Genomic DNA, 21,030 nt, shown 5'->3' on the forward strand with positions numbered 1-21,030 from the left:
AGCCAATCACGTTTAACTTCTTTTTAATGGGAGGGTCTTAGAATTCTCCTCTATCCAATCAGATGGATATGTTTGTCATCGGTTTAATTTTTTCTATGGAGCAAAGTTTTGCGTCTGTAAGCAGCGCTCAGGACCTGCCTACATTTAGCCGTGCAGTCTAACCAGCTAGAAAAAACTCCACATAGATAGAAAAAGAGAGACAGACGGCACGGGCTGTGTGAGTTTGAGGAGAGAGAGGGAGGGAAAGCGAGTCCGGAAGATAGGCACGGTGAAGCCGGGGGAGGACCGTTAATTTCATCCACACCGTCTTGAATGCGTGGGGGAGAATAACGTAGGCTATTGCTCTAACATCACCTCGTAGAGGAAAGGGGGAATACAAGAGAAAGAGGTAAAGAATATCAATATGGATCCGTATGATGGAGACGAACCCGATTACATGCATCAGGAAGATGACTGGGACCGGGACCTACTCTTGGACCCCGCGTGGGAAAAGCAGCAAAGAAAGGTGAGAGAAACAGATCCCGACTGCGAGTCATTTCCATCCCGGTGCGTAAAGGTGCTTGAATGCCAACTGCAGCAAGGAGGGGGCGCGCGCAAAAGGAAAATTGGCTACTTTGAAACTGATAGTCTACAGGTCTTTGATGATTTTAAACAAATATATAGGCCTATGTTTACTGAGATATATATTATATCTCTAAATATATATCTAGAGAAAGAGTCTACATCTGAGCATGATCACATTTAAACTATGTGCTATCATTATCTAAGGATGCTCGATAATTTTGCTCCAGGCATTTAGCTTGGGGTTTGGATAGCCTACAACTCGAGCTGCCCCAATGCCTATGAAAACTTACTTGGAGTATGTATTCCTGAAACCATGAAATGTTGCAAATTCTGATCACAAACCCGATTAATTCAAATAGCATATCCTCGCACCAGCAGATAGGCCCACCCATCACCCTTGAAAAAAAACAATTAGGCTAAGATTGGATATTGTAGCATACGCCCACCTTTTCAGAGCAACAGATGTCAGGCATGCACTTCACTTGAGTGATACATTCGGCCTGTTCTTCCCTGTCATCAGTTTCTAAGATGTCACGATTTTATCATTTCTGCCTTCTACAGAACATAACACCGGTCTTTACATCCTATTTGTATGTGCATGCCTATGATAACCATTGTATCATGTATTTTAGACTGGTTAGTCTATTCTATCAAAATTAATTGACCTGATATAAGATATTTGCACGATAAAATTTACTAATGGGTTTGATGTCGAGAGTGGGTGACACATTATGCCCGCGTTCGCTCCCACACTTCCGTTGACTGAAAGTGGGGGGAGAAAACTCTGTGGAATCTGAGTAAGCGGTGTGGTTTGGGTTGGGCTTGCATGGGAGCGAGCGAGCGTGCCCAAAAATGGTAATAATCGGCCCCTCTCGCTGCTGTTGGAAAACTTTTTCCCAATTTCTTTTTTTGTAGTTTGAGCTTCGGCTTCTCGTTTCCGATTTATGTCATCGCCAGACTGCTACCGGTGAAAGTGTGTGTGTGTGTGTGTGGGGGGGGGGGCACCAGATATGTACAGTATGTCAGGTCATAGGTCACGGGTAAATACTTACAGGAGCAGGGAGTACAGTCTCACTATCTCAAGACAGTATCAGGAGGGCACTGAACTTGCTGTTGTGCCATTGAATCAGTTGATATACGATTAACTGAACTATATTATTATATTTTAACCATTTTGTTGACCCTTAAAACTTCTCCATGGGGGGATGCACACGTGCCCACAACCAGACTCATAATTATATCATGAGTTTTGGAAGATGCATAATAAGCAGAGTATTTGTTGAACTCTGGCTGGACAAAAAGGCAATTATGGGGTGGCTAGCAGAGAGGAGGGGGCTGTTACTCCTGGCAGGCTGGTGCTAGTGTGCTAGGAGCCCCTGAGGTGAATATATTTGACAGGCCCACACACATTACCCACAGCTATTTATTCCAGGCCTCATCAAATACTCAGACCCTTACATAGCTTAACTCAGTGAACACATTGTAATACACATTAGGAGTACATACGGATGTATATAGTCCCTGATATCCCTCCTTTTATGCTGCTACCCCCCCCTTATATAGTGTCTTTTTTGTTACTCTGTATCTAGTGTTTCTTTTCTTTCCTACCTTTCTGTAATTTTCAACCGCTGAAATGCCTAATTTCTCCCATCTATCAATCAATCAATCAATCAATCAATCTATCTATCTATCTATCTATCTATCTATCTATCTATCTATCTGTCTGTCTGTCTGTCTGTCTGTCTGTCTGTCTGTCTGCCTGCCTGCCTGCCTGCCTGCCTGCCTGCCTGCCTGCCTGTCTGTCTACTAATTTCATTACGAAGCCCCTTGGTATTTATTTATAGAACAATTATATGACCTTTTGATAAACTTTGGGGCACTGGGTAGCCCAGTGGTTAGCGCATCTGACCAGTGGCTGAAGGTAGCTTGTTTGAGACTGGTCGAGGTATGCACTAGTTTATATTCTATAATTTCCCCTCAGGGATCAATGAAGTTCTACCTAGCGTCTCTGAGGGATATGTAGTTTACAAACATCCTCATGCAAGTCTTAACTTGACTCTGAAGTATAAAGGCACTCATAGACCCTCATGTGGGATTCTTAATGTCTTGCCAAAACCAGGTGTTCTGATATGTAGGCTTTTTCATGGCACTGTAGCATCTGCTGTAGGCAGTTGGTTGTCAAAATAAGTCTGAACAAAATCTAAGTTACTTTATGAATGCATTTCTGTGAAGGTTTAGTGCCAGACTGTATACCAAGGCAGGAAACTACATGATTGCAACATAACCTCTGTTTTTTCCAAGTCTCTCTCTCTCTCTCTCTCTCTCTCTCTTTCTCTCTCTCCCTCTCTTTAAGTCTCGTTATCTAGCATTCATCTCATACCACACTGTTCTCCCCCTTTCATTCATCCACCAGTGTTGTTGTTGCTGCTGCTGCAGGTGTTTATGGCTGAGGCTAATTTGTCCAGGCTTGTCCTTATAAGGAAACAAGCTGTACCTTAGATTAGCCAGGCCTGTAAACCCCACCCTCCACCTCCATACCACAGACTGACACCCAACACACATCACACAACACAACACATCTACCCTCCACATTCCTCGGCTCAGGCTGTGCCAGAGCTCAGACGAGGGTAATTGATGGCACAATCCATTCAATTTAAGTATATAATAATCATTGCACTCTTCCCTGAGACTGGGCCAAATCCCAGATACTGAAACAGTCATCCAACTAACATTCCAGCTTCATATCTGTGATTGTACTCAGACAGAGAGACTAGATCAAGACTGTGATTGTATTCAGACAGAGAGACTAGATCAAGACTGCCCAAAAACCGCAAGGACAGAAACGAGCAGCGTCATGTCAGTCTCTGTTCAACTGCTTGCTTAGTCAATTAATCCACCCTTCATGCAAATAGCTAAAATATGGGGCTGTCCTTTTGTCTGACAAAGTTACAGGAAGCCAAACAAACTGTAAGGTGAATCAGTCACCAGACTTCTCGTCTTTCTCCTCAGCTGAACTAGCACTTCCCTGGGTGGGGCCGCTGCAGCAGCCTAGCAGCATCCTGTCTTACACCTCACTACTGCTGGATTACATAATCGCTGAGGTTATCATGACAGTTCCAGTCATACTGTGCTCGGGAGGGGAGGCCACATCACAGAATCCCTCCTGTCATCGGATTCCTTCCTGCTTTCCCATGATGCACCCTGTTCTGTCTGTGGGCATCAACCCACATTCAACAAAAGAGACATTGGACAGCTGCAGTGACAAAGCCAGGAATGCCAAATGAGTGCATTCCCTCTCTCCTCTGTTCTGCTCTCTCCTGTGACTTTTCTCCCGCTGGCTGAAGCCACCCTATCCCTGTCAGTCCCCTCGGACGCTGTCTCGCTGCACCTCATTCACTATGTACTCCGTGCAGAGTTAATACAGTGAGTTTGGATGCCCGTCACTCCTCAGTCAGTATGTTAAATAAAGATGTTTGATATCCAAATTAGTCATGGGGTTTATGTCTGTGTCGGGCCACTGTCGTAGATGATTCACTCCAGCTGTAAATCTTAGAGGGCCTCTCTCCCTGCTAACTGTCCAGCCTCAGTCACACTGCCATGCCCCTGCCTCGTTTACTCTGACTGATGGGGTCACACACACACACACACACACACACACACACACACACACACACACACACACACACACACACACACACACACACACACACACACACACACACACACACACCATCCATGCCTTTACATGGCGCATCACAGGAAGTTTTATTTGTCTGCCCTCAGTGTGATTATCCAAGTGTGAGCTTCCTGATACGATGCTGCTGCTCTCCCACCGACCTGAAAACTTGAATCAGTCATGTTACACATCCTCTCCCACCTCTATCCACCAAATTTGCTCTCTTCTCACTGTCTTTTCCTGCATTTTCTCCCACAGATAAATCCTCTGCAAATATGTTCAGGCTTTAGAAGGACATGTTTTTTATTTTTTATTAACTCAATAACCTCTTGTCATCATCTGCCATTAATGGAAAGCTTGTAGTGGAAAAAGATACCGTCTACATGTACACCCTGAGGCCCTTTCCCTGACATTTGGCTTGCAGATAAACGTTGCTCTGCGACAGAGGCCTCTCGCTTAACCTGTTTCAGTGAGGTACACACAGTTTCTCCTAGTGACACGGAGGCATTATGATGACAAACTTTCTGTTACCGAGACTTTTAACGCTTAATACTGGTACACTCTGGTTTGGGTATCTGTCCACCATTTCCACAGAAGTGCCCCAGGGCTGTTTTCCCCAAACAGGGCAACTGAATATTATTAATTATTAATCTGTTTTTCAATACTGCCTGGATGTACAGCCAGTATTGCTGTATTATTAATACATTTTAATAATTGGTTATACTGTTACAGTATTAACCCAATCATCCCAGCTTACTTGTTTAAGTTTAAAAGGCCGTGTTCTGCTGCTCCCAGAGACTTAGAAGTCACATTATTTGAGAGGAACTTGAAAACATTCCTTGAACTTGTGTTTTATGTTTGTGTTAAGAGAAAGCCACTTTTGCCTCAAGTTAAAACTGAAAGAATGTGGTGTTTGAGGAGTCAAATCGTGTCAAATGTAACTAGCTCTTATCTAAAGACTTTCCAAAAGGCAGGTCAGATAGAAGCAGATGCCCTCATCATTCATTTCCACAGACCCCAGTGTTCCAAATGTAGACATACCCATTTAGAAATGGGTTCCAAATGCTGATAGATGATTAAAATTGACATAATGCCAGGTTCAACTGCACGGTCTGTTTGTCCAAATCACATAAACAGTGGTATTAACTGTTCTTTTGTTAGTTTTACTACACAAGTAGATCAGAATTCAATTCACCAGGCATAGTCTAGTTGCAGTAAGCATGAAGGTTTGAGCCAAAGCCCCAGCGAGGGCTGTGTGAATTCCACATCCAGCATTGGATTTGGGGGTCAAGGTGCACTTCCTGTGGAGCAGAGGGTGAGAGAATAGGTTGCAACTTGGAGGACAGATTCTAGTTCTAATGACTGAACTCTGAAGAATGTGTCTGAAATCCACTGTGAAGTTGGAAGTCACGAGACAGGGAGGCAGAACGAGAGTTTGCAGGTGATCTGTCGGCACATTTCCAAAGAAGATGTGCCATCACTAGATATGAAGGCTGTAGTTTCTTACTTCCCACTAATCAAGGCGTGCACTTGTTGTCTCTCTCAGGCTTGTGTGCACCCCCAATGTTCTTAATAACATGTCTGTGTATTTGACATGTGCATGGCCCCTGTACTCCACACACTAGAGCAGCTGGTATCTGTCTCATGCAAGTGAAAGCCGCTTTGAGTAAACAGACACCATGGTAACAGCAGGCACACCTTCCCATCATCCAGTTGCCCTGTGGGTGGAGCGCTGGGGGGAGGGAGGGGGAGGAGAGAGAGAGAGAGAGAGGTGAGAAGCTCAAAACAGAGGTGCTTTCAGCCCAGCGCACAAAGAGGTTGTGTTCATGAGGCCGTCCTGTCACCGTGTCAATCTGGTCTCAATGATTTATTGTCACTGGGCAGGTTAGCATGCAGATTATTTCATTACCATATCCTTTTTGAATTTGCGTTCCCTCCTCCACCACTGCCACTGCAAGTCATCATCAGTTGACTTGGGAGAGTTTCAGCCAACCTGACCACTCAGCGAATTAACTCTGAGCCCAAGAAGAAAGTGATCTCTTTCTGCACTGAGGGGGATGAAATGGACACAGACAAGGCTAATGTTGTAGGCTAACACAGACAGACATACAGACAGACAGGTGGTGGGTCAGTTACAGCACACAACACCAAACAAACCACTCGCTTACATCACTCCCCCCTCTCTCACTCCCTCTGCATTTTTCTCCCCTCTCCTCATCATGGTCTTCTTATGCTGTCCCTCTCTTCCCCTCTGCACTAAGTGAGTGAGTGGGTGGTGATGGATAGAAGAAGAGTTTTATTTTCCCTCGTGCTGATTGGGTTAAGGAGTGCTGTGATGCAACAGCCAACATATCCAGTGCTATCACAAAGCCCTCGAGCCAAGCAGAGGGCGGATATTAAGTTATCAGACAGCACTAGTGCTTCAACCACCCAAACAGGGTATGCTTTGATTAAAGACCCGAGGCTATTTGTTCTGCTGCATCTAAACTGGGACAAAGGTCAGATGTCTGCTTTTCAATCAGTACCATCATTGATCATTTGGTCCATGTGCAGTTCAGGAAAGTTATCATTTAGATCACCCTTGGGCGTGACATGGGTTTACTTCCTGTAAATGGACTAATCGACAGTACTAAATTAATGGGGACTAGGGTCGCCATTTGAAAAAAATTGTAAAAGGAATGTTTACATGCATGTCTGCTTATGACAAAACAAAATGTTTATATTTATGTCTGTTTATGACAAGGTAAATACAGTTGGTATAAATAACCCCAAAATTCCCAGTTTATTCCCTTTAATTCCCATGGAAAGTTTCCAACTTTTAATATTCCCGGAATTTTGCAACCCTAATGGGGACACAATCACACAGGTTTTTTGGTATAAATATCCATCCATCGCCATCCGCTTACCAGGGGCCAGGTCGCGGTATAAATATATGCAGACAAATTATTATAACCAAAGCACTTCTATATGCTCAGAGAGGATCATCTGACAAGAACCTGAGTCATACAGTATCAGATCCCACCCCTAGCAGCCATCCCCCCACCCCACACCCCCACAGCCAGGCGTAGATAATGACTACTAGACACAACAACCCGCCAGTGTAAGAGACCCGCTGCCTGGCAGTGTGTCGGCTGCTCTAAGCTGTGTACCTGTATCTGGTGGAGAGCCCTCGGGCTGGCAGGTGCCAGTCTGGGCGCTAGAAAGTCCAGCTGGTGGTGGGGGGAGGGTCGCCTGCCTGCTGGTTCAGGAGCAGCTCTGCCTGTTCTAGGTACAGGGTCCCCAAAGCTGTCAGAGGGCTAGAGTGAGTGGGTGTTCATATCCCTCTCCATGTTGTTCTCTTAAGTCCTCTCTTGCCCGGTTTACAGCTGGCACTCACCGTTGCTGCTAGCTAGCTCAGCTAGCTCACGGAACGAGAGCCCTGTTGGAGGTGTGTGAGTACAATGCACCAACTGTGTTTCTCTGGGGGATGTTTGGGTACCGCCAAGAACCGGCTTGTCCTTCTTTGAGGATGGGTCAGAGGGTTAGGAAGCTGGATGGTAGAGTTTAAGTGCTCCACTGAAGTGTAAACACATGTCCTCAGAGGCTGTTTTTTGTTATCAACACATTTTAAAATATTTTTCACAAACAAGACAAACACGCGTTTTTGACAACACTGCATATGAAGGTTCAACAACATTGTAATAACAGGAAGTGTGAGCAGTTATTTCACTGTGTGAATTTGTGTCTGTTCTCCAAAACCTTCGAAACATCAGTTTTACTCTTCACCCTGCAACTCTAATTTCAGAAAGCCCATTTTCAGTTCTCCAACTGAGGGTGAGAACTGAAAGTTTCTGAGAGTTTGTCAAACCAACGGGGATTTCCATACGTTTGCATCTTTGGGTCTAAAGGAGGGGGTCATGTATGACTCAAACAGAGACAGAGACTCCAGTGTGACGAAACGAACAGCCCCTCCACCCAACTCCCAGCTCTTCAGACGGGAGTCAGGTGACTGTCAGCAGTCAAATGCTGCTCTCGTGCAAAAACACTGACACCACATCCCCATTTCCCATCACTCTCTGCTCTTACAGCTTGGCAGAAGGTGACCCGTGGTCGAGCCGTTGTGACTTTGCTGTGACTGTCATAAAGTGCACATGCGAATGTCACTTTTGCCTGTGTCATGTCGTCTGTTCTGGAAATTTCCCTATGGGATTTCGCAGCTCTGGTGGACAGCCTTTAGCTGAATGTCCCCCACAAAGTGGCCTTTGTGCAGACGAGGCCCTGTGTCTTCCAGCCCATGAAGTGGAGAGATGCATGTTCACTGGTCGTCCCTTTGTGTGGCTTGTTGCCTAGAGTGGCCTCTTTGGTGACTGGGCTCTGCTCCTAAGGCATCCTACCATGGATTTGCATCCCATTTGTTTGCTGGAAGGTGAACTGATAAAAGTCTTTACTTTCTTTACTTTTGTCTGATATGTAAGATCAGTCTGTCTGTTATTCAGGCAGATGTCTCTCAGGTTGTATGAACGCACTTTCTCACAGGAACAGCCAGCCTACTTTTGTGAAAAAGAGAAATGAAATTGTTAGGAGCAACACGCTTTTTACATTCCCTGTAATGATAGGTTGGATGTCCTGATGGTGTGTAATTTGTTGTCAGTAAACTTGCTGTGTGTGGTATAGTTGCTGTAAAGTGTTTGTTGATTCGTACCAGTCTGTGAACGTGGGGCGGGGGGCGTTAACGTGGGCTCCTGACCAGCTCTGCGCAGTCAACCTGTTTGTTTGTAGGTTTCCAGGCTTTAGTTGTTGTCATAGCAACCTTGCTCTGCGGCATTTTCGCAGAAGAACCAGCAGTCTTTGTTGGAGGAGCTGGACCGAGGAAAGAAAGTACCTCTCTGTGACTTCTCCTTGCAACGTACACTGAATATGCATTAGGCCCTGCTTTCACTACCGCCGACTCAATTACAGCACCAGCAACGATGTCTAAACCCAAGTCTAGCCTAGATTAACTGTTCTCTTGTAGCTCTGCTAAATTTCTGTCATTTTTGAGGTTTATACATAATGGTGTTGTGTTGTGTTGAATGTGCACGTGTATATGTGTGTGTTTTCAAGTCCAGTGAGTGACACAATAATTGTTGCATATCCTGTGTGTGTGTGTGTGTGTGTGTGTGTGTGTGTGTGTGCGCGTGAATGTACATGTGCAATGGATGTGCTGAACCAGCAGGGGTAGATAGGTGTAGTGTTGTGATTGTGCTGAGTTGGCTATTTGTGGAAAGAGCCTGTTAATGTGTCTTGTTGCATGAATACTTGGGACCAGTGAGATCCCCAACACTGCATCACAGCTGCAGTACCCTATCACTCTATACTTAAAGGCCAAATCCCTCTCATGTTCTGTGTGTGTGTGTGTGTGTGTTTGTTTGCATGTGAGAGAGGGAGAGAAAGAGAGCAAGAAGACAAGAACAGCAAGAAGAGCAGGATCGGCCGGGAGAGTAATAATAGTTGTGGGCCATGGCAGATGTCGGTGCATCAAATTGCTCCAGCTGCAGCTCTAATGAGCGCTTCTCCCCCACAGGCATACACACATCTGTCCGGCAGGCTCTAACTGGCCTGGGGCTCAGGCTTCAGGGGGGTGTCGGGGGGTCACGCTGTATCCTCTGGTGAGTTTTAGAGGAAGGAGACAGGGGGGGATGAATGATGCTCTCTGACCCTCCCTCCAGTCCACTGTTCTGGTGCAGTTGGCTGGCCCCCAGACCCCTTCTCCCCCCCCCCCCTCCCTCATGCAGTAGGAGAAAGAGCCCAGTCAGGACTCTGGGTGAAAGCTACAGTAGGCATATATTTCCCCCCTCTCTCTCCCTCAGGTTCGGCAGCCAGAAAGGTCATATTTTTCCTGTCCATGAGTCATTCAGGACAGGAGAATGGTCTCTGTGTTTTTTTGTGTTCACAGTATGCATGTGTGTGTGTGTGTGTGTGTGTGTGTGTGGTATGTGTGGAAAGGGGCGGGTCGCATATATGCGTACGTATGCACACACGTCTTTTACTGCACTGGATTGATGTAGAGTTGTGTTTGTGTTGCTGTGAGGCACCAAGCCTAGGTGCTGTCGGATTGGTTTGTGAGAGTTTTCATGCTCTCTCTCTCTCTCTCTCTCTCTCGCTCTCTCTCTCTCTCTCTCTCTCTCTCTCTCTCTCTTCTCTCTCTGCTCTCTCCTGCCTGCCTCCCACTCAGTTGCTGAGAAGGATTTTGAATCTCAGTGTGAGCAGGGGGAACATTTCTGTACATCAGATGAGCAGATGCTGCTCCATCCATCACGGCAGTGTGTGTATGTGTGTGTGTGTGTGTGTGTGTGCACCCTTACGACCACTAAGGTTATACCCCGTGTCCCTGGACGGTCCTCTCTTGTGTTTCACTCTGCACATGCTACATGGCTCACGGGGGTCTTCCTGTTCCCCCCATGCTCCGCCCAGAGTCTGAGAGAGAGCAGTCTGAGGTATGGAGGTGCTACAGCTCAGTTTTCCTGGCAGAGAGAATGCTTTCCACCAGCACTTTCTGGCCCCCAGGAGTTGAAGTGGGGGGAAAATGAACAGAGCAGAAATAGATTTAGCAGGAGACAAATGACACCCTCGCCCAGACTAGACACATACAGTAATATTCATTCATGGGTACACCAATAGAAGTATTTGAGTATTTTATGTCCTGGATGTCGATGTCGATGGAGCAGTTGTGTTTGCCTCCTTCTGTTTCCTGTCCTCTGGTTGGTTGAGACCGGTCTGGAGGAGATGGCCCAGATCCCCAGGAAAGACCGGAATTATCCCGCTAATCCATCTGCTTTTCTCCTGCGCTTCGGCGGGACAGGTTGGGCTGTCTGGTAGCCCGAGTTGGAGGACTGCATGAGAAACAAGGCCCCAGTGCTGAAAACTATTTTCCTGTGTCAGATGGGCTGCCAATATCTGTCTTTCCTCTTCCCTTGCATTTGTCTGTCACTCTGTGTTTATGTGACACTGGGTATGCGCATACGAGCTGGCTGGTTAAAGTGAAAAGGCTGTACTAATATGGAGTTGGCAGGGAGGCAGGAAATATTTTCCTAACTGAGGGTGATGAATGTGGATGCAGAGGGGGTGGGGTGGGGGGTGGAAGGGGGGAGGCAGAGACGAGGGGAGGAGTGAGAGAGGAACAGGCAAGGAGAGATATTGGAAACGGGGGAGGATTGGAAAAAAACAACAACCAAAGCATGTTTTTGGAAGCCTTTTTTGGACATCTTTACTTCAGACCATAAAAACAAGACAGTGAGGACTGTGACCTCCATCGTGTCCTCACACAGTTAAAACACGCGCCTGGGTGCCCTGTATACGCACATGTAACCCAGTTCTTTTCCCATGGGAACACTTTCTGTTACAGAGACAAGGCAACTTTCCCTGGAGCTGATGCCAGGCAGGCCCAGATCCTGACCCCTGGTGTTTTTACGGCTCGGAGAGGCTGAGACGGGGGAATAGGGGCAGACTGTAGGAAACGGGGGAGACGAGAGATATTTATGACCTTGAGGTCCGCCTCTCCCAGAAGTATGCTTACACTGTACTCTGTTACATATTAGACGTGGTGGTTGAAACAGACGAAGCGAACCCAACACCGCGACCTAGCTTCACGCGGAATGCGTTGATATCGAGACCGCAGACGGCAAAGGAAATGATGTCACTCCCGCTCCCGCCCAGATTCATCCAGCACCTTCAGGGCATAACTGCTGACCACAACACAGTCAATCATGTGATGCTGCTGACGGCTGCCAGTAGAAAGGAGTGCTTAGTGTTGTCCTCCTGCCAAACTCCTGACTGACCCTGGGAGGAGAACGGGCTCAGTCCTGGGACTAGGAGGAGGTCTGTTGTCGGGTCAACGGGTCACTATAGATTCAGTGACCTTTTCATCTGTGTTAACAATCCAGTCAGATCAGCGTCTGGTTGGTTGAATCTGTTGCTCACAGTGTCTGCAGAATACACTATCTCAGTCCCTCTTGCATTTTGAATGGCTTACGGCCGCAGCTGCAGACAGTGTCATCAACAAATTTACTAGAACTTATTCAGTCATCGGCTGGCCGCCAGTAGACCTATTGATTATTGGGCTAATTGAAGCAGCCTGTCTCCAGGCCGGTGGCGGCTGAAGTTTTCCTGGAGTGACTTACTAAGATTACAGGAGGCTTAAGAGGTCACCCCTCCAGCATGACCCCTGACTGGCTGTCGTATCAATCAATCAAAGCTTTATTTGTAAACGTCATCTCTGTCCGGTCCCTCCCCTTTGCCCTTTAGAGCGTTTCCACCGTCTGTAATTCTACTGGCCTCAGTCCCTGCTGCGCTCCATGGCTCTACGTGCCGGTCCGGTCCGGCGTGGTCTGAACTGCTCCCGGTCCGTCCCGCTGCATTCCCCCCTCCACACATCTGAATCCCCGCCCCCGGCCACACACACCAGTTCATTGATAGGCCGTATTAACAGTATGCTATAATTAGCCCCGTGTCACTCACCACTAACGGTGATCTCATCGCTCCGAGTTCCGAGTAAGTTCCTACTCTAAAATTAAAAAAAAAGCCAATTGCTTTTAAGTGGCTTTTGTTCCTTGGCGGAACGCAGGCAGCCGGGGCAACAGAGCTGGCTTTCATCAAGGCTGGCTGGTCTCCTGCAACAGGTCCTCCTCCTCCAGCTTTAATCGGAAAATGTGGAGCCCTGATGCCGGGCCTCGTTGTGTTATTAAACCAGGACTTTGTAAAGAGGTGCCCTCGGGCTCGGAGGGGGGGGGGGCACGCAGCGGGCCGCCCCGCCCATGCCAGCTCCCATTGAGACTCCTGGGACCAGCTGTTTCTCATCAGACTGGTCGGTATGCCAGCCATTCCTGGGAACCCTTGGACCTGCCGCTGTGCGCCGGCGCCATGGCAACCTGCCTCTTAGCACATCCAGATTGACAGTTTATTTCTCAGTTCTCTTTCTCTCTCTCTCTCTCTCTCTCTCTCTCTCTCTCTCTCTCTCAGACGTTCACGGCCTGGTGTAACTCCCACCTGAGGAAAGCGGGCACGCAGATCGACAACATCGAGGAGGACTTCAGAGACGGCTTAAAACTCATGCTGCTGCTGGAGGTCATCTCGGGTGAGCAGGGACCCGCCTCCATACCCAGCATGCACCTCCTCTCACACAGTGACGACAGATTATAGCACTACTTTATTTGGCACAGTAAAAGAACATGAACACTGAGCAGTGCCTGCCATATCATGTAATTTGTATCAAAATGGATTTCTGTCACAATAACAGGTTTTTTAGCAGTGAGTACAGGCACCATATGGAGAGGGGGAAATGGAGCGTCCCACCCGACCCTGATCCTGACCCTGTCTGTTTCCTGTCTGTCTAGGCGAGCGCTTGGCCAAACCCGAGAGAGGAAAGATGAGAGTCCACAAGATCTCCAACGTCAACAAAGCGCTAAACTTCATCATCGGTAAAGGTGTGAAGCTGGTGTCTATTGGAGCAGAGGGTGAGTGAAGAAACCAGTCGGGTTAGGCCGCGTCTGCCGCGACTGACATTTCGCCCAATCGGAAGGTCATGGACTTTCCGTAGGTCGTTACACGAGCCTGTCTCGGTATGCGCCTGATCAATTCTAATTAGGCAATCAACCATGTCACACAGTCAATAGAAGCCCATCCTATTGGATTCTTTCAAGTGTAAATACAGTACGCTGCCATCCTTCTCGTTGCCATGGCGGTCCTGATGGCTGTGCACTTTAATGAGGGCTTTATTGCGGAGTGCTTGCTCTCTGAGGTAGGGCTTGGCGCTGTAGTTTCTGCCGTTTCTGAGGACAGAGATTTGAGGATCAGCGTTCCCCTCATGGGCTGAGGCTGCTCATTGTTCAGCACAAACAGCCGGGGGTTCTCCATTCTCGGGGGTTCTCCGTTCTCGGCTGATCACAGTGTAAACATCTCTTTAGTGAAGTATACACCCAGAACATCCCTCTCTGTAGACTCTCTGTAATACAGCCTTCTGGTCTTCAGTGTAGTTGGGAGCTGGTGTGTGTTTGTTCGTGCGTGTGAGAGAGACAGAGAGAGAGAGAGAGAATGAGTGAGACTGCACCAGTATGCATCCGTGGGCATATTTGCCTGAGGACTTCACACTGACTGTGTGACATAATCATCTACTACAACAACACCTGTTCTCAAAAATCTGTTTGTCTCTGAAAGCAGCCCTCGCAGATCTTGTCGTTGTGTATAACCACGGAAGGCTCTAGAGCCCCTCATACTTTGACCTGAAAAAGTTGACCACAACCCGAGGCTGTCAGATGATCTGGACCAATCTCCTAGTATCCCCATCTCCTCCGCTTCTGTTTCTGTCTCCATGTATCTCTATTTATCCCTCTTTCTCTCTCTATCTGCCAGTTTCTCTCTCGGTCTCTCTCTTTCTAGTCATTTTCTTTGGGAGCTTTAAGTAAACTTTTACTATAGTTTTCTGTCTTTTTTCGGTGTCTGTCTGTCTGTCCGTCTCTGTCTTCTCTCTCGGCCCGTCTCCCTCTCGCTGTTTAAATCCACACAGAGGCTGGTATAAAAGGGCCAAAGCCAGACCAGCATTCCAGACAGATTAGCCGATTGGAATCCCCTCTTGGACGTGCGGCCCTGTTGCCCGACTCCCTTGGAGAAGGGGGGGGGGGCGTAATCGAGGGAGGGGGGGTGGAGGTTCAGTGGACACAGCCAGGCTGGAGGTGGAGGCGCGGGGGCCATATGACAGGGGGAGGGGAGAAGATGGATTTAAATGGAATTAACAGGATTTGTGTTCCGCCACCACGTCGATCTGTCACGTTCAGGACTAATCCAACAGAACCTCATGTGTTCAAACATGTCCGGATCGATATACACAAACTGCCTCATGCTTGAGCATTGAAGCTCCTGGTCCCGTTCACCCGGAGCTCTATGTCTCTGTCCTTCTAGGTGTGCAGACATGAACGCACTATTGTCGTCCAGAGTCTTAAGAAATGAGCGGTTATCGAAGGAGCAGAGGCCTCAGATCAGCAACAAACGCAACACTATATTTGACAGACAACAACGTTTGATTCACAGCCAACACAGATGTCGTACTCATAATAGGATTTCACACTTCATTCATAAAAACCTCTTATTAACTTTGTATTGTATTAGCTGCTCTTCCGTGGGAGTCAGGCAGACCTGGGTCGAAATACTATTTGAAATACTTTCATTTACTTTTCTGTGCATGATGGCTATTATCTGGCACATTGGACCCAATGGGCCGTTCCCAAATATGTAACCACCACTCCAGGCAGTCTCAAACAAACTGTAAACTAACTGTAAGGCTGTGAATTTGGCTGACGTGGCTTCCTGTCTCCCACAGAGATCGTGGATGGTAACGCTAAAATGACCCTGGGAATGATCTGGACCATAATCCTCCGCTTCGCCATCCAAGACATTTCTGTGGAAGGTACTGGCGTAAAGTGCATCTCTCTCTCTTCTAAGGCAGCTGAATGGCTGCTCATGGGGACTCGGGGCAGCGGAGTCTCACACACAGCCAAGTTCCCCCCAACGTTCCCCTAACAAAGGAGTTCTGAATCTCTCTCTCTCTCTCTCTCTTTCTCTCTCTCTTTCTCTCTCTTTCTCTCTCTCTCTCTCTCTCTCTCTCTCTCTCTCTCTCTCTCTCTCTCCCCTCTCTCTTCTCCCTAATCAGGTTTACAACATGCTGGCTTCAGACTTGTGTTTCACTGCCATTTTCATTGAATTACATCTATGGCAGTAATGCCTCCATTATATGGAGCCAGGAGTTCCTAGTATGTTAGAAAGATTGCATACGCTCCCTCAATCACTTAGACCACCACTTAAACCACTGCTGAAGAGGATCATCATCTTTCAAGGTAAAGACATGAGAGTTCCACTAACTAACTTGTCTATCCTGTTTCCATTCGCTGCCCGCAGAAACATCAGCCAAAGAAGGCCTTCTTCTGTGGTGCCAGAGGAAGACGGCGCCCTACAAGAACGTTAACATTCAAAACTTTCACATTAGGTAAGCCTATTGAAGCTTTTTATTGGCAATATGATTTGAATATACAAAGAGTTAAGTGGTCACTGTTCAAGATTGCTACAGATGTAGAGGCCTCAGAGTTGACACTGTTCAGATGATAGGAGCAAATAAAAAAAATTGCATTCTGTACTCCTGCACACATTTCTCTCTGCTTTGGGATGGCTGGGGCTCAGGAGGTAGAGCAGTTTGTCCAATGATCGTAGGGTCGGCGGTTCGAATCCCAGCTTCTCCTGTCCACATGTCGAAGTCTCCTCGGGCAAGACACTGAATCCCAAGTTCCTCACAATGAGCAGGCTAGCACCTTGCATGGCAGCTGCCGCCATTCGTGTGTGAATGTGTCTGTAAATGGGTGAATGAGAGGCCATAAAAGATATATATAAGTGCAGCCATTTACCATTTACCATGCTTAAGCCGATTCATCAGAACCACTGTCCTGATGAAGGTCTAAGCCAAAACGTTGACAGACTAAAGCAGAGAAAAGTGTGTGCGGGAGTATGCAATTTTTTTGTTTGAGAAATCTATCTAAGGGGATCTGTTGCCAGCAAACATTTTTGAGAGTGTGCATGTTGATCTCTTCATTCAGATGATAGGAACAGCACTAATAGGGAACAGAGTGGCTCCCAGCGCAGTTAACAGAGAACAGATAACATGACCACAGACTGCACGCTCTCACATACCAGATTGGTTGAGTAGAAGAGGCTGGTGCAGTGAGGCGTGATCCGGGTGATGGGTCTAAAACAACTACATACCACATCTCAATACTACGCCTTCCATTCTTAACACTTCATCCCTTGCAGTCGTTTCCATGGCAGTGGTATGAGCTGGTGGGTGACCGTTTCAGTGTTGAAGTATTGAGGAAGAGCCGGGCGGAACGAGTGAGTGAGGGGAGGTTAGTCCAGGAGAGAGTATCAGGGAGAGGTTAGTCCAGGAGAGAGTATCAGGGAGACGCCTCATGTTCGGGCTCCCAGTGTTGGGAAACACCTTTGATGTGGGCTCCCGGGAGACGACTCCTGGCATAGATGGATTTCAGCTTGGAGATGAGAGGTCATGAGAGGGAGACAGAACAATGAACTCCTTGTGGCTCTGCCACTCTGTCACTCTGCTCCGCTGACAGATCAAGTAGACTAGTGGCTGTTCCCAACACCGGGCTCCATTGTTGTCCCCATCTGGCTTCATGAACACAAGCTTCGGCTCCCTGGGTCACATCAACAATGTGCTCTGTGGCATGCGTCAGAGCTCAGCTGTAACACTGCTGTGTCCCCTTAATGAAGACTTGGAGCTGGTGGCTCCGTGACACGCTGATCACCTTTCACCTCAATTAGTCTCTCGTGGTGTCGAGTTCCGCCCGGCGACACTGGACACATGGAAAGGGACCACAGGCCTGAATAGAGAATGGAGAGAAAGCTTTCATCAAAGACATTTATAATTCATTTACAATACCCTCTCTTAGTTTGTCTCATTTTACACTTTCTCACAACATCTTGTCTTTTCTCTCTCTCTCTCTCTCTCTCTCTCTCTCTCTCTCCCTCTCTCTGTCCAGCTGGAAAGATGGGTTGGGATTCTGTGCACTCATTCATAGACACCGTCCAGAGCTCATTGACTACGGCAAACTGCGCAAGGTAAAGTGCGCCGTCACGCCTGCGTTGTACACAGAAGTACAGACCAGTGCGCTGACACTATCATGATTCAGGGTCCGGTCGGGCCGCTCAAATGACCTAAGCTTTACCTGCCCCGCTGACGTCCTCCAGTCTCATCCAGCTATGTTCTCTCCTCCCGCTGACAGGACGACCCCATGACCAACCTGAACACGGCCTTCGACGTGGCCGAGAAGTACCTGGACATCCCTAAGATGCTGGACGCTGAGGGTGAGCAGGGGGACGGAGGCACACGAGGGCAACCCTTTGTTTGTGTTTTACAGTAGTTTATCTGTTTGTCCGAATCTGACTTTCCAGGTACGGATGATATCCGGGGGCCGCAGGCACATGTGCCGCTCTGGCGGACTGACTCCATCTGTCCACTGACATGGGCTTTTCAGGGAGTTGAGAGAGTAGTGAACTCAGATGAGAGCTGTGCTCCGATTACTCTCTTAAACTGCTTAGCTCCGCACCTAAATATAGAGTTCTGGAGGTGTGTTTTAGGATGTGTAGGATGTGTGTGTGTGTGTGTGTGTGTGTGTGTGTGTGTGTGTGTGTGTGTGTGAGAGAGAGAGAGAGTTATTGAATTATCCTCAGTGAAGCTTGTCTGAAGTGCCTCAGTGTTACTCTCCTGCTATGGATTGTGCCATACTCTCTTTAGAGCAGGCTAGTATCATTATACAAAAAAGACACTTTTCTCTCTAAACATCAAACTCAATCTTCAATCAGGGCACAGCTTCTCAACTAGTTCAGTGGTCTTTTTTGAATGAAGCTCCAGTCTCTCCACCATCTCATGTGAGTGTTCTGGTTAACATGGCAACTCGTCCCCTTCCTCCCCTTCCACCTCCTCCCCCCTTCTCTCCTCACAGACATCGTGGGCACAGCCCGTCCAGATGAGAAGGCCATCATGACCTACGTCTCTAGCTTCTACCACGCCTTCTCAGGCGCCCAGAAGGTATCCCAGGATGCAAGGCCCCCCCCCAACCCTCCTTCCCCCTCCACTCCACTTCCTACAGTCACTGCTCCTCTCTCTCCTAACAGTGCCCTTCTCTCTCTGCAGTGCACAGCCTCGCCCCCAGGGGTCACTCTACTCTCTTTTCCGCATGGTTCACACTTCCAACTGCATGACGGGAAAACAACGCTGCTCTCATGACAATGGGCACAAGCAAGTCTCCAGTCTGACCCCGCCCCTTCTAAACCACCTGTTCCCCCTGTGGTCATGCGCAACTCCAGCATGATGATGATAAAAGGCAGCGTAGAGACAACGGACAAAGTATGACTTGACAGATGTAGCACAGCAGGAGTAGAAACAGAGCATGGGGTTCTACTCAGCCTTGAAAACCCCTGCTGAAAATGAAGTGAGAGAACTGTAGGCCAATTGAAACAGGAAACACAAAGTTGGAAGTACTGCCCTCATATTTTTTATGTAAATTCCCATTGTGGTTTGAGTGGGTGGTGTTTTCCTTGTTTCTGAGCATGAATTGTTTTATGTGACACCCGAAGTTTCCACCATGGATGTTGGCTGTGTGTCTTAAAACGGCAGCCATATTTGAGTGAAGATGTACTGTAGGCCAATACAGGAAAACAAGCTTCTATTTCCCACACGACAGTGAAGACAGGACTGGAGCAGTTTTATAAGATCTCATTTCATTGGGGGTGGGGGAAAAAGGAACGAAATAGTCTATTTCAGCACAGCTGTGTTTAAGGCACGCAGTGAAAAAATGTCTTTGTTTATAATTTGAAAGAGGAGGCAGAAACTGTTTGTTTAATGGCATGCGGGGAGACTGAAGTTAGACTATATGAAACAGATACTGCAAGCTAGGATGATGAATTCCATACTACAGTGTGGGAGATCCAGACCCCCCACCTCAGTCCACACCCCCCCTCCCCCCCTTTCTCCCCATCAGACTGGAGACGGTCTGTGCCCATTGTTGCCCTCCCTGGTGATTGTGCCCTCTACTGGCCTTTTGTCTCTGCACACTTTTACTCTGCGCATCTCTCTCTCTCTCTCTCTCTCTCTCTCTCTCTCTCTCTCCCTCTCCCCTTCCTCTGTTCCCTGGGCAGATATCATTAGCACCTTGAGGCCAGATGAGAAAGCCATCATGACTTATGTGTCGTGTTACTACCACGCGTTCTCAGGCAAGCAGAAGGTGAGCTCCTCCTACTGGTCCCACCGCCGTCCCATCCTGACCGACCCCTCACCCCTTCCCCGTCTAATGTTGTCTGCTGACAGGAAGCTGGTCATGGCTGTTTGCCAGCCAGCAAACCAGTTGCCTTAATATCCTCTTATAACCCTCTGTTGTCATTGCGCCATTGTAAGGGAGCATGAATTTAGATGATGCTCAAAGGTCATTGTGGTTCCTGTTAAGCCACTGCAAGCTCAGTACCTGTAACTGAACAGCACACGTCCACACAAACACAAATACATAGACATACACACCTACACACACATATAGGTCAAACATTATATAATGTACAGTATTCCTTTGTCAAACCGCAAGGGATTATAGTCTTTCATTGGGTGTGCCATACATGTCCTTTCCCCGGAGATCAAGCCTCTAAACAATGTTCATGGTGGCGAATTGAAAACAGAAGATATGATATTCCTTAACAAAAGGAAGACAAGGCCTGTAAGGACTCCAACTCAAAACAAACACAGTGTGTATCCCTTAAGTCTCTATTGGGATCCTCTCTGTAATGGAGTCAGCTGTGCGCATTGACCATTTTGGAAGTCCACATGATTCATAGCAGAGAGCCTCTGAAAGCCGGGCTGTCGGAGCTTCCAGTAAACAGGCCCAGCGTGCATTCTGCATTCCCTCATGTCGGCCACGACCTGCACTTCCTGACTGGCCTTCTAAGGCAGCTGACTGGCTGCTCATGGGGACTCGGGGCAGCGGAGCACGTCTCACACACAGCCAAGTTCCCCCCAACGTTCCCCTAACAAAGGAGTTCTGAATCTCTCTCTCTCTCTCTCCTTCTCTCTCTCTCTCTTCTCTCTCTTCTCTCTTTTCTCTCTCTCTCCCCCTCTCTCTCCCCCTCTATCTCTCTCTCTCCCCCCAAGGGATCCTGCTGTGTGAGCGATGTCAGGGAGACCCGAGTCTAGGTCACTCTTTAATCCACAGACGTTCCTACCCTCTGGATGTGAA

At 47.8% G+C, this 21,030-nt stretch overlaps 1 protein-coding gene across 3 annotated transcripts in view; it reads left to right on the forward strand.

The window, feature by feature from the left end:
* Positions 1-403: 403 nt before the first annotated feature.
* The window catches only part of actn1 (actinin, alpha 1), a gene marked incomplete at its 5' end in the record, with an annotated part of 28,617 nt that continues 7,990 nt past the window's right edge, over positions 404-21,030 (forward strand). For 2 of the 3 annotated variants that reach the window (XM_084439154.1, XM_084439156.1), the window contains 8 exons: positions 404-505; positions 13,217-13,331; positions 13,591-13,710; positions 15,570-15,656; positions 16,145-16,232; positions 17,791-17,869; positions 18,034-18,115; positions 18,754-18,839. In XM_084439154.1, coding sequence (XP_084295280.1) covers positions 404-505; positions 13,217-13,331; positions 13,591-13,710; positions 15,570-15,656; positions 16,145-16,232; positions 17,791-17,869; positions 18,034-18,115; positions 18,754-18,839 — 759 coding nt within the window. Of the gene's footprint in view, positions 506-13,216; positions 13,332-13,590; positions 13,711-15,569; positions 15,657-16,144; positions 16,233-17,790; positions 17,870-18,033; positions 18,116-18,753; positions 18,840-19,948; positions 20,035-21,030 lie in introns of all 3 variants that reach the window. The other variant, XM_084439155.1, reaches the window with a different exon arrangement.

This window comes from Borostomias antarcticus (genome assembly GCF_949987555.1).
Source record: "Borostomias antarcticus genome assembly, chromosome: 5".
Classification (NCBI taxonomy): domain Eukaryota; kingdom Metazoa; phylum Chordata; class Actinopteri; order Stomiiformes; family Stomiidae; genus Borostomias; species Borostomias antarcticus.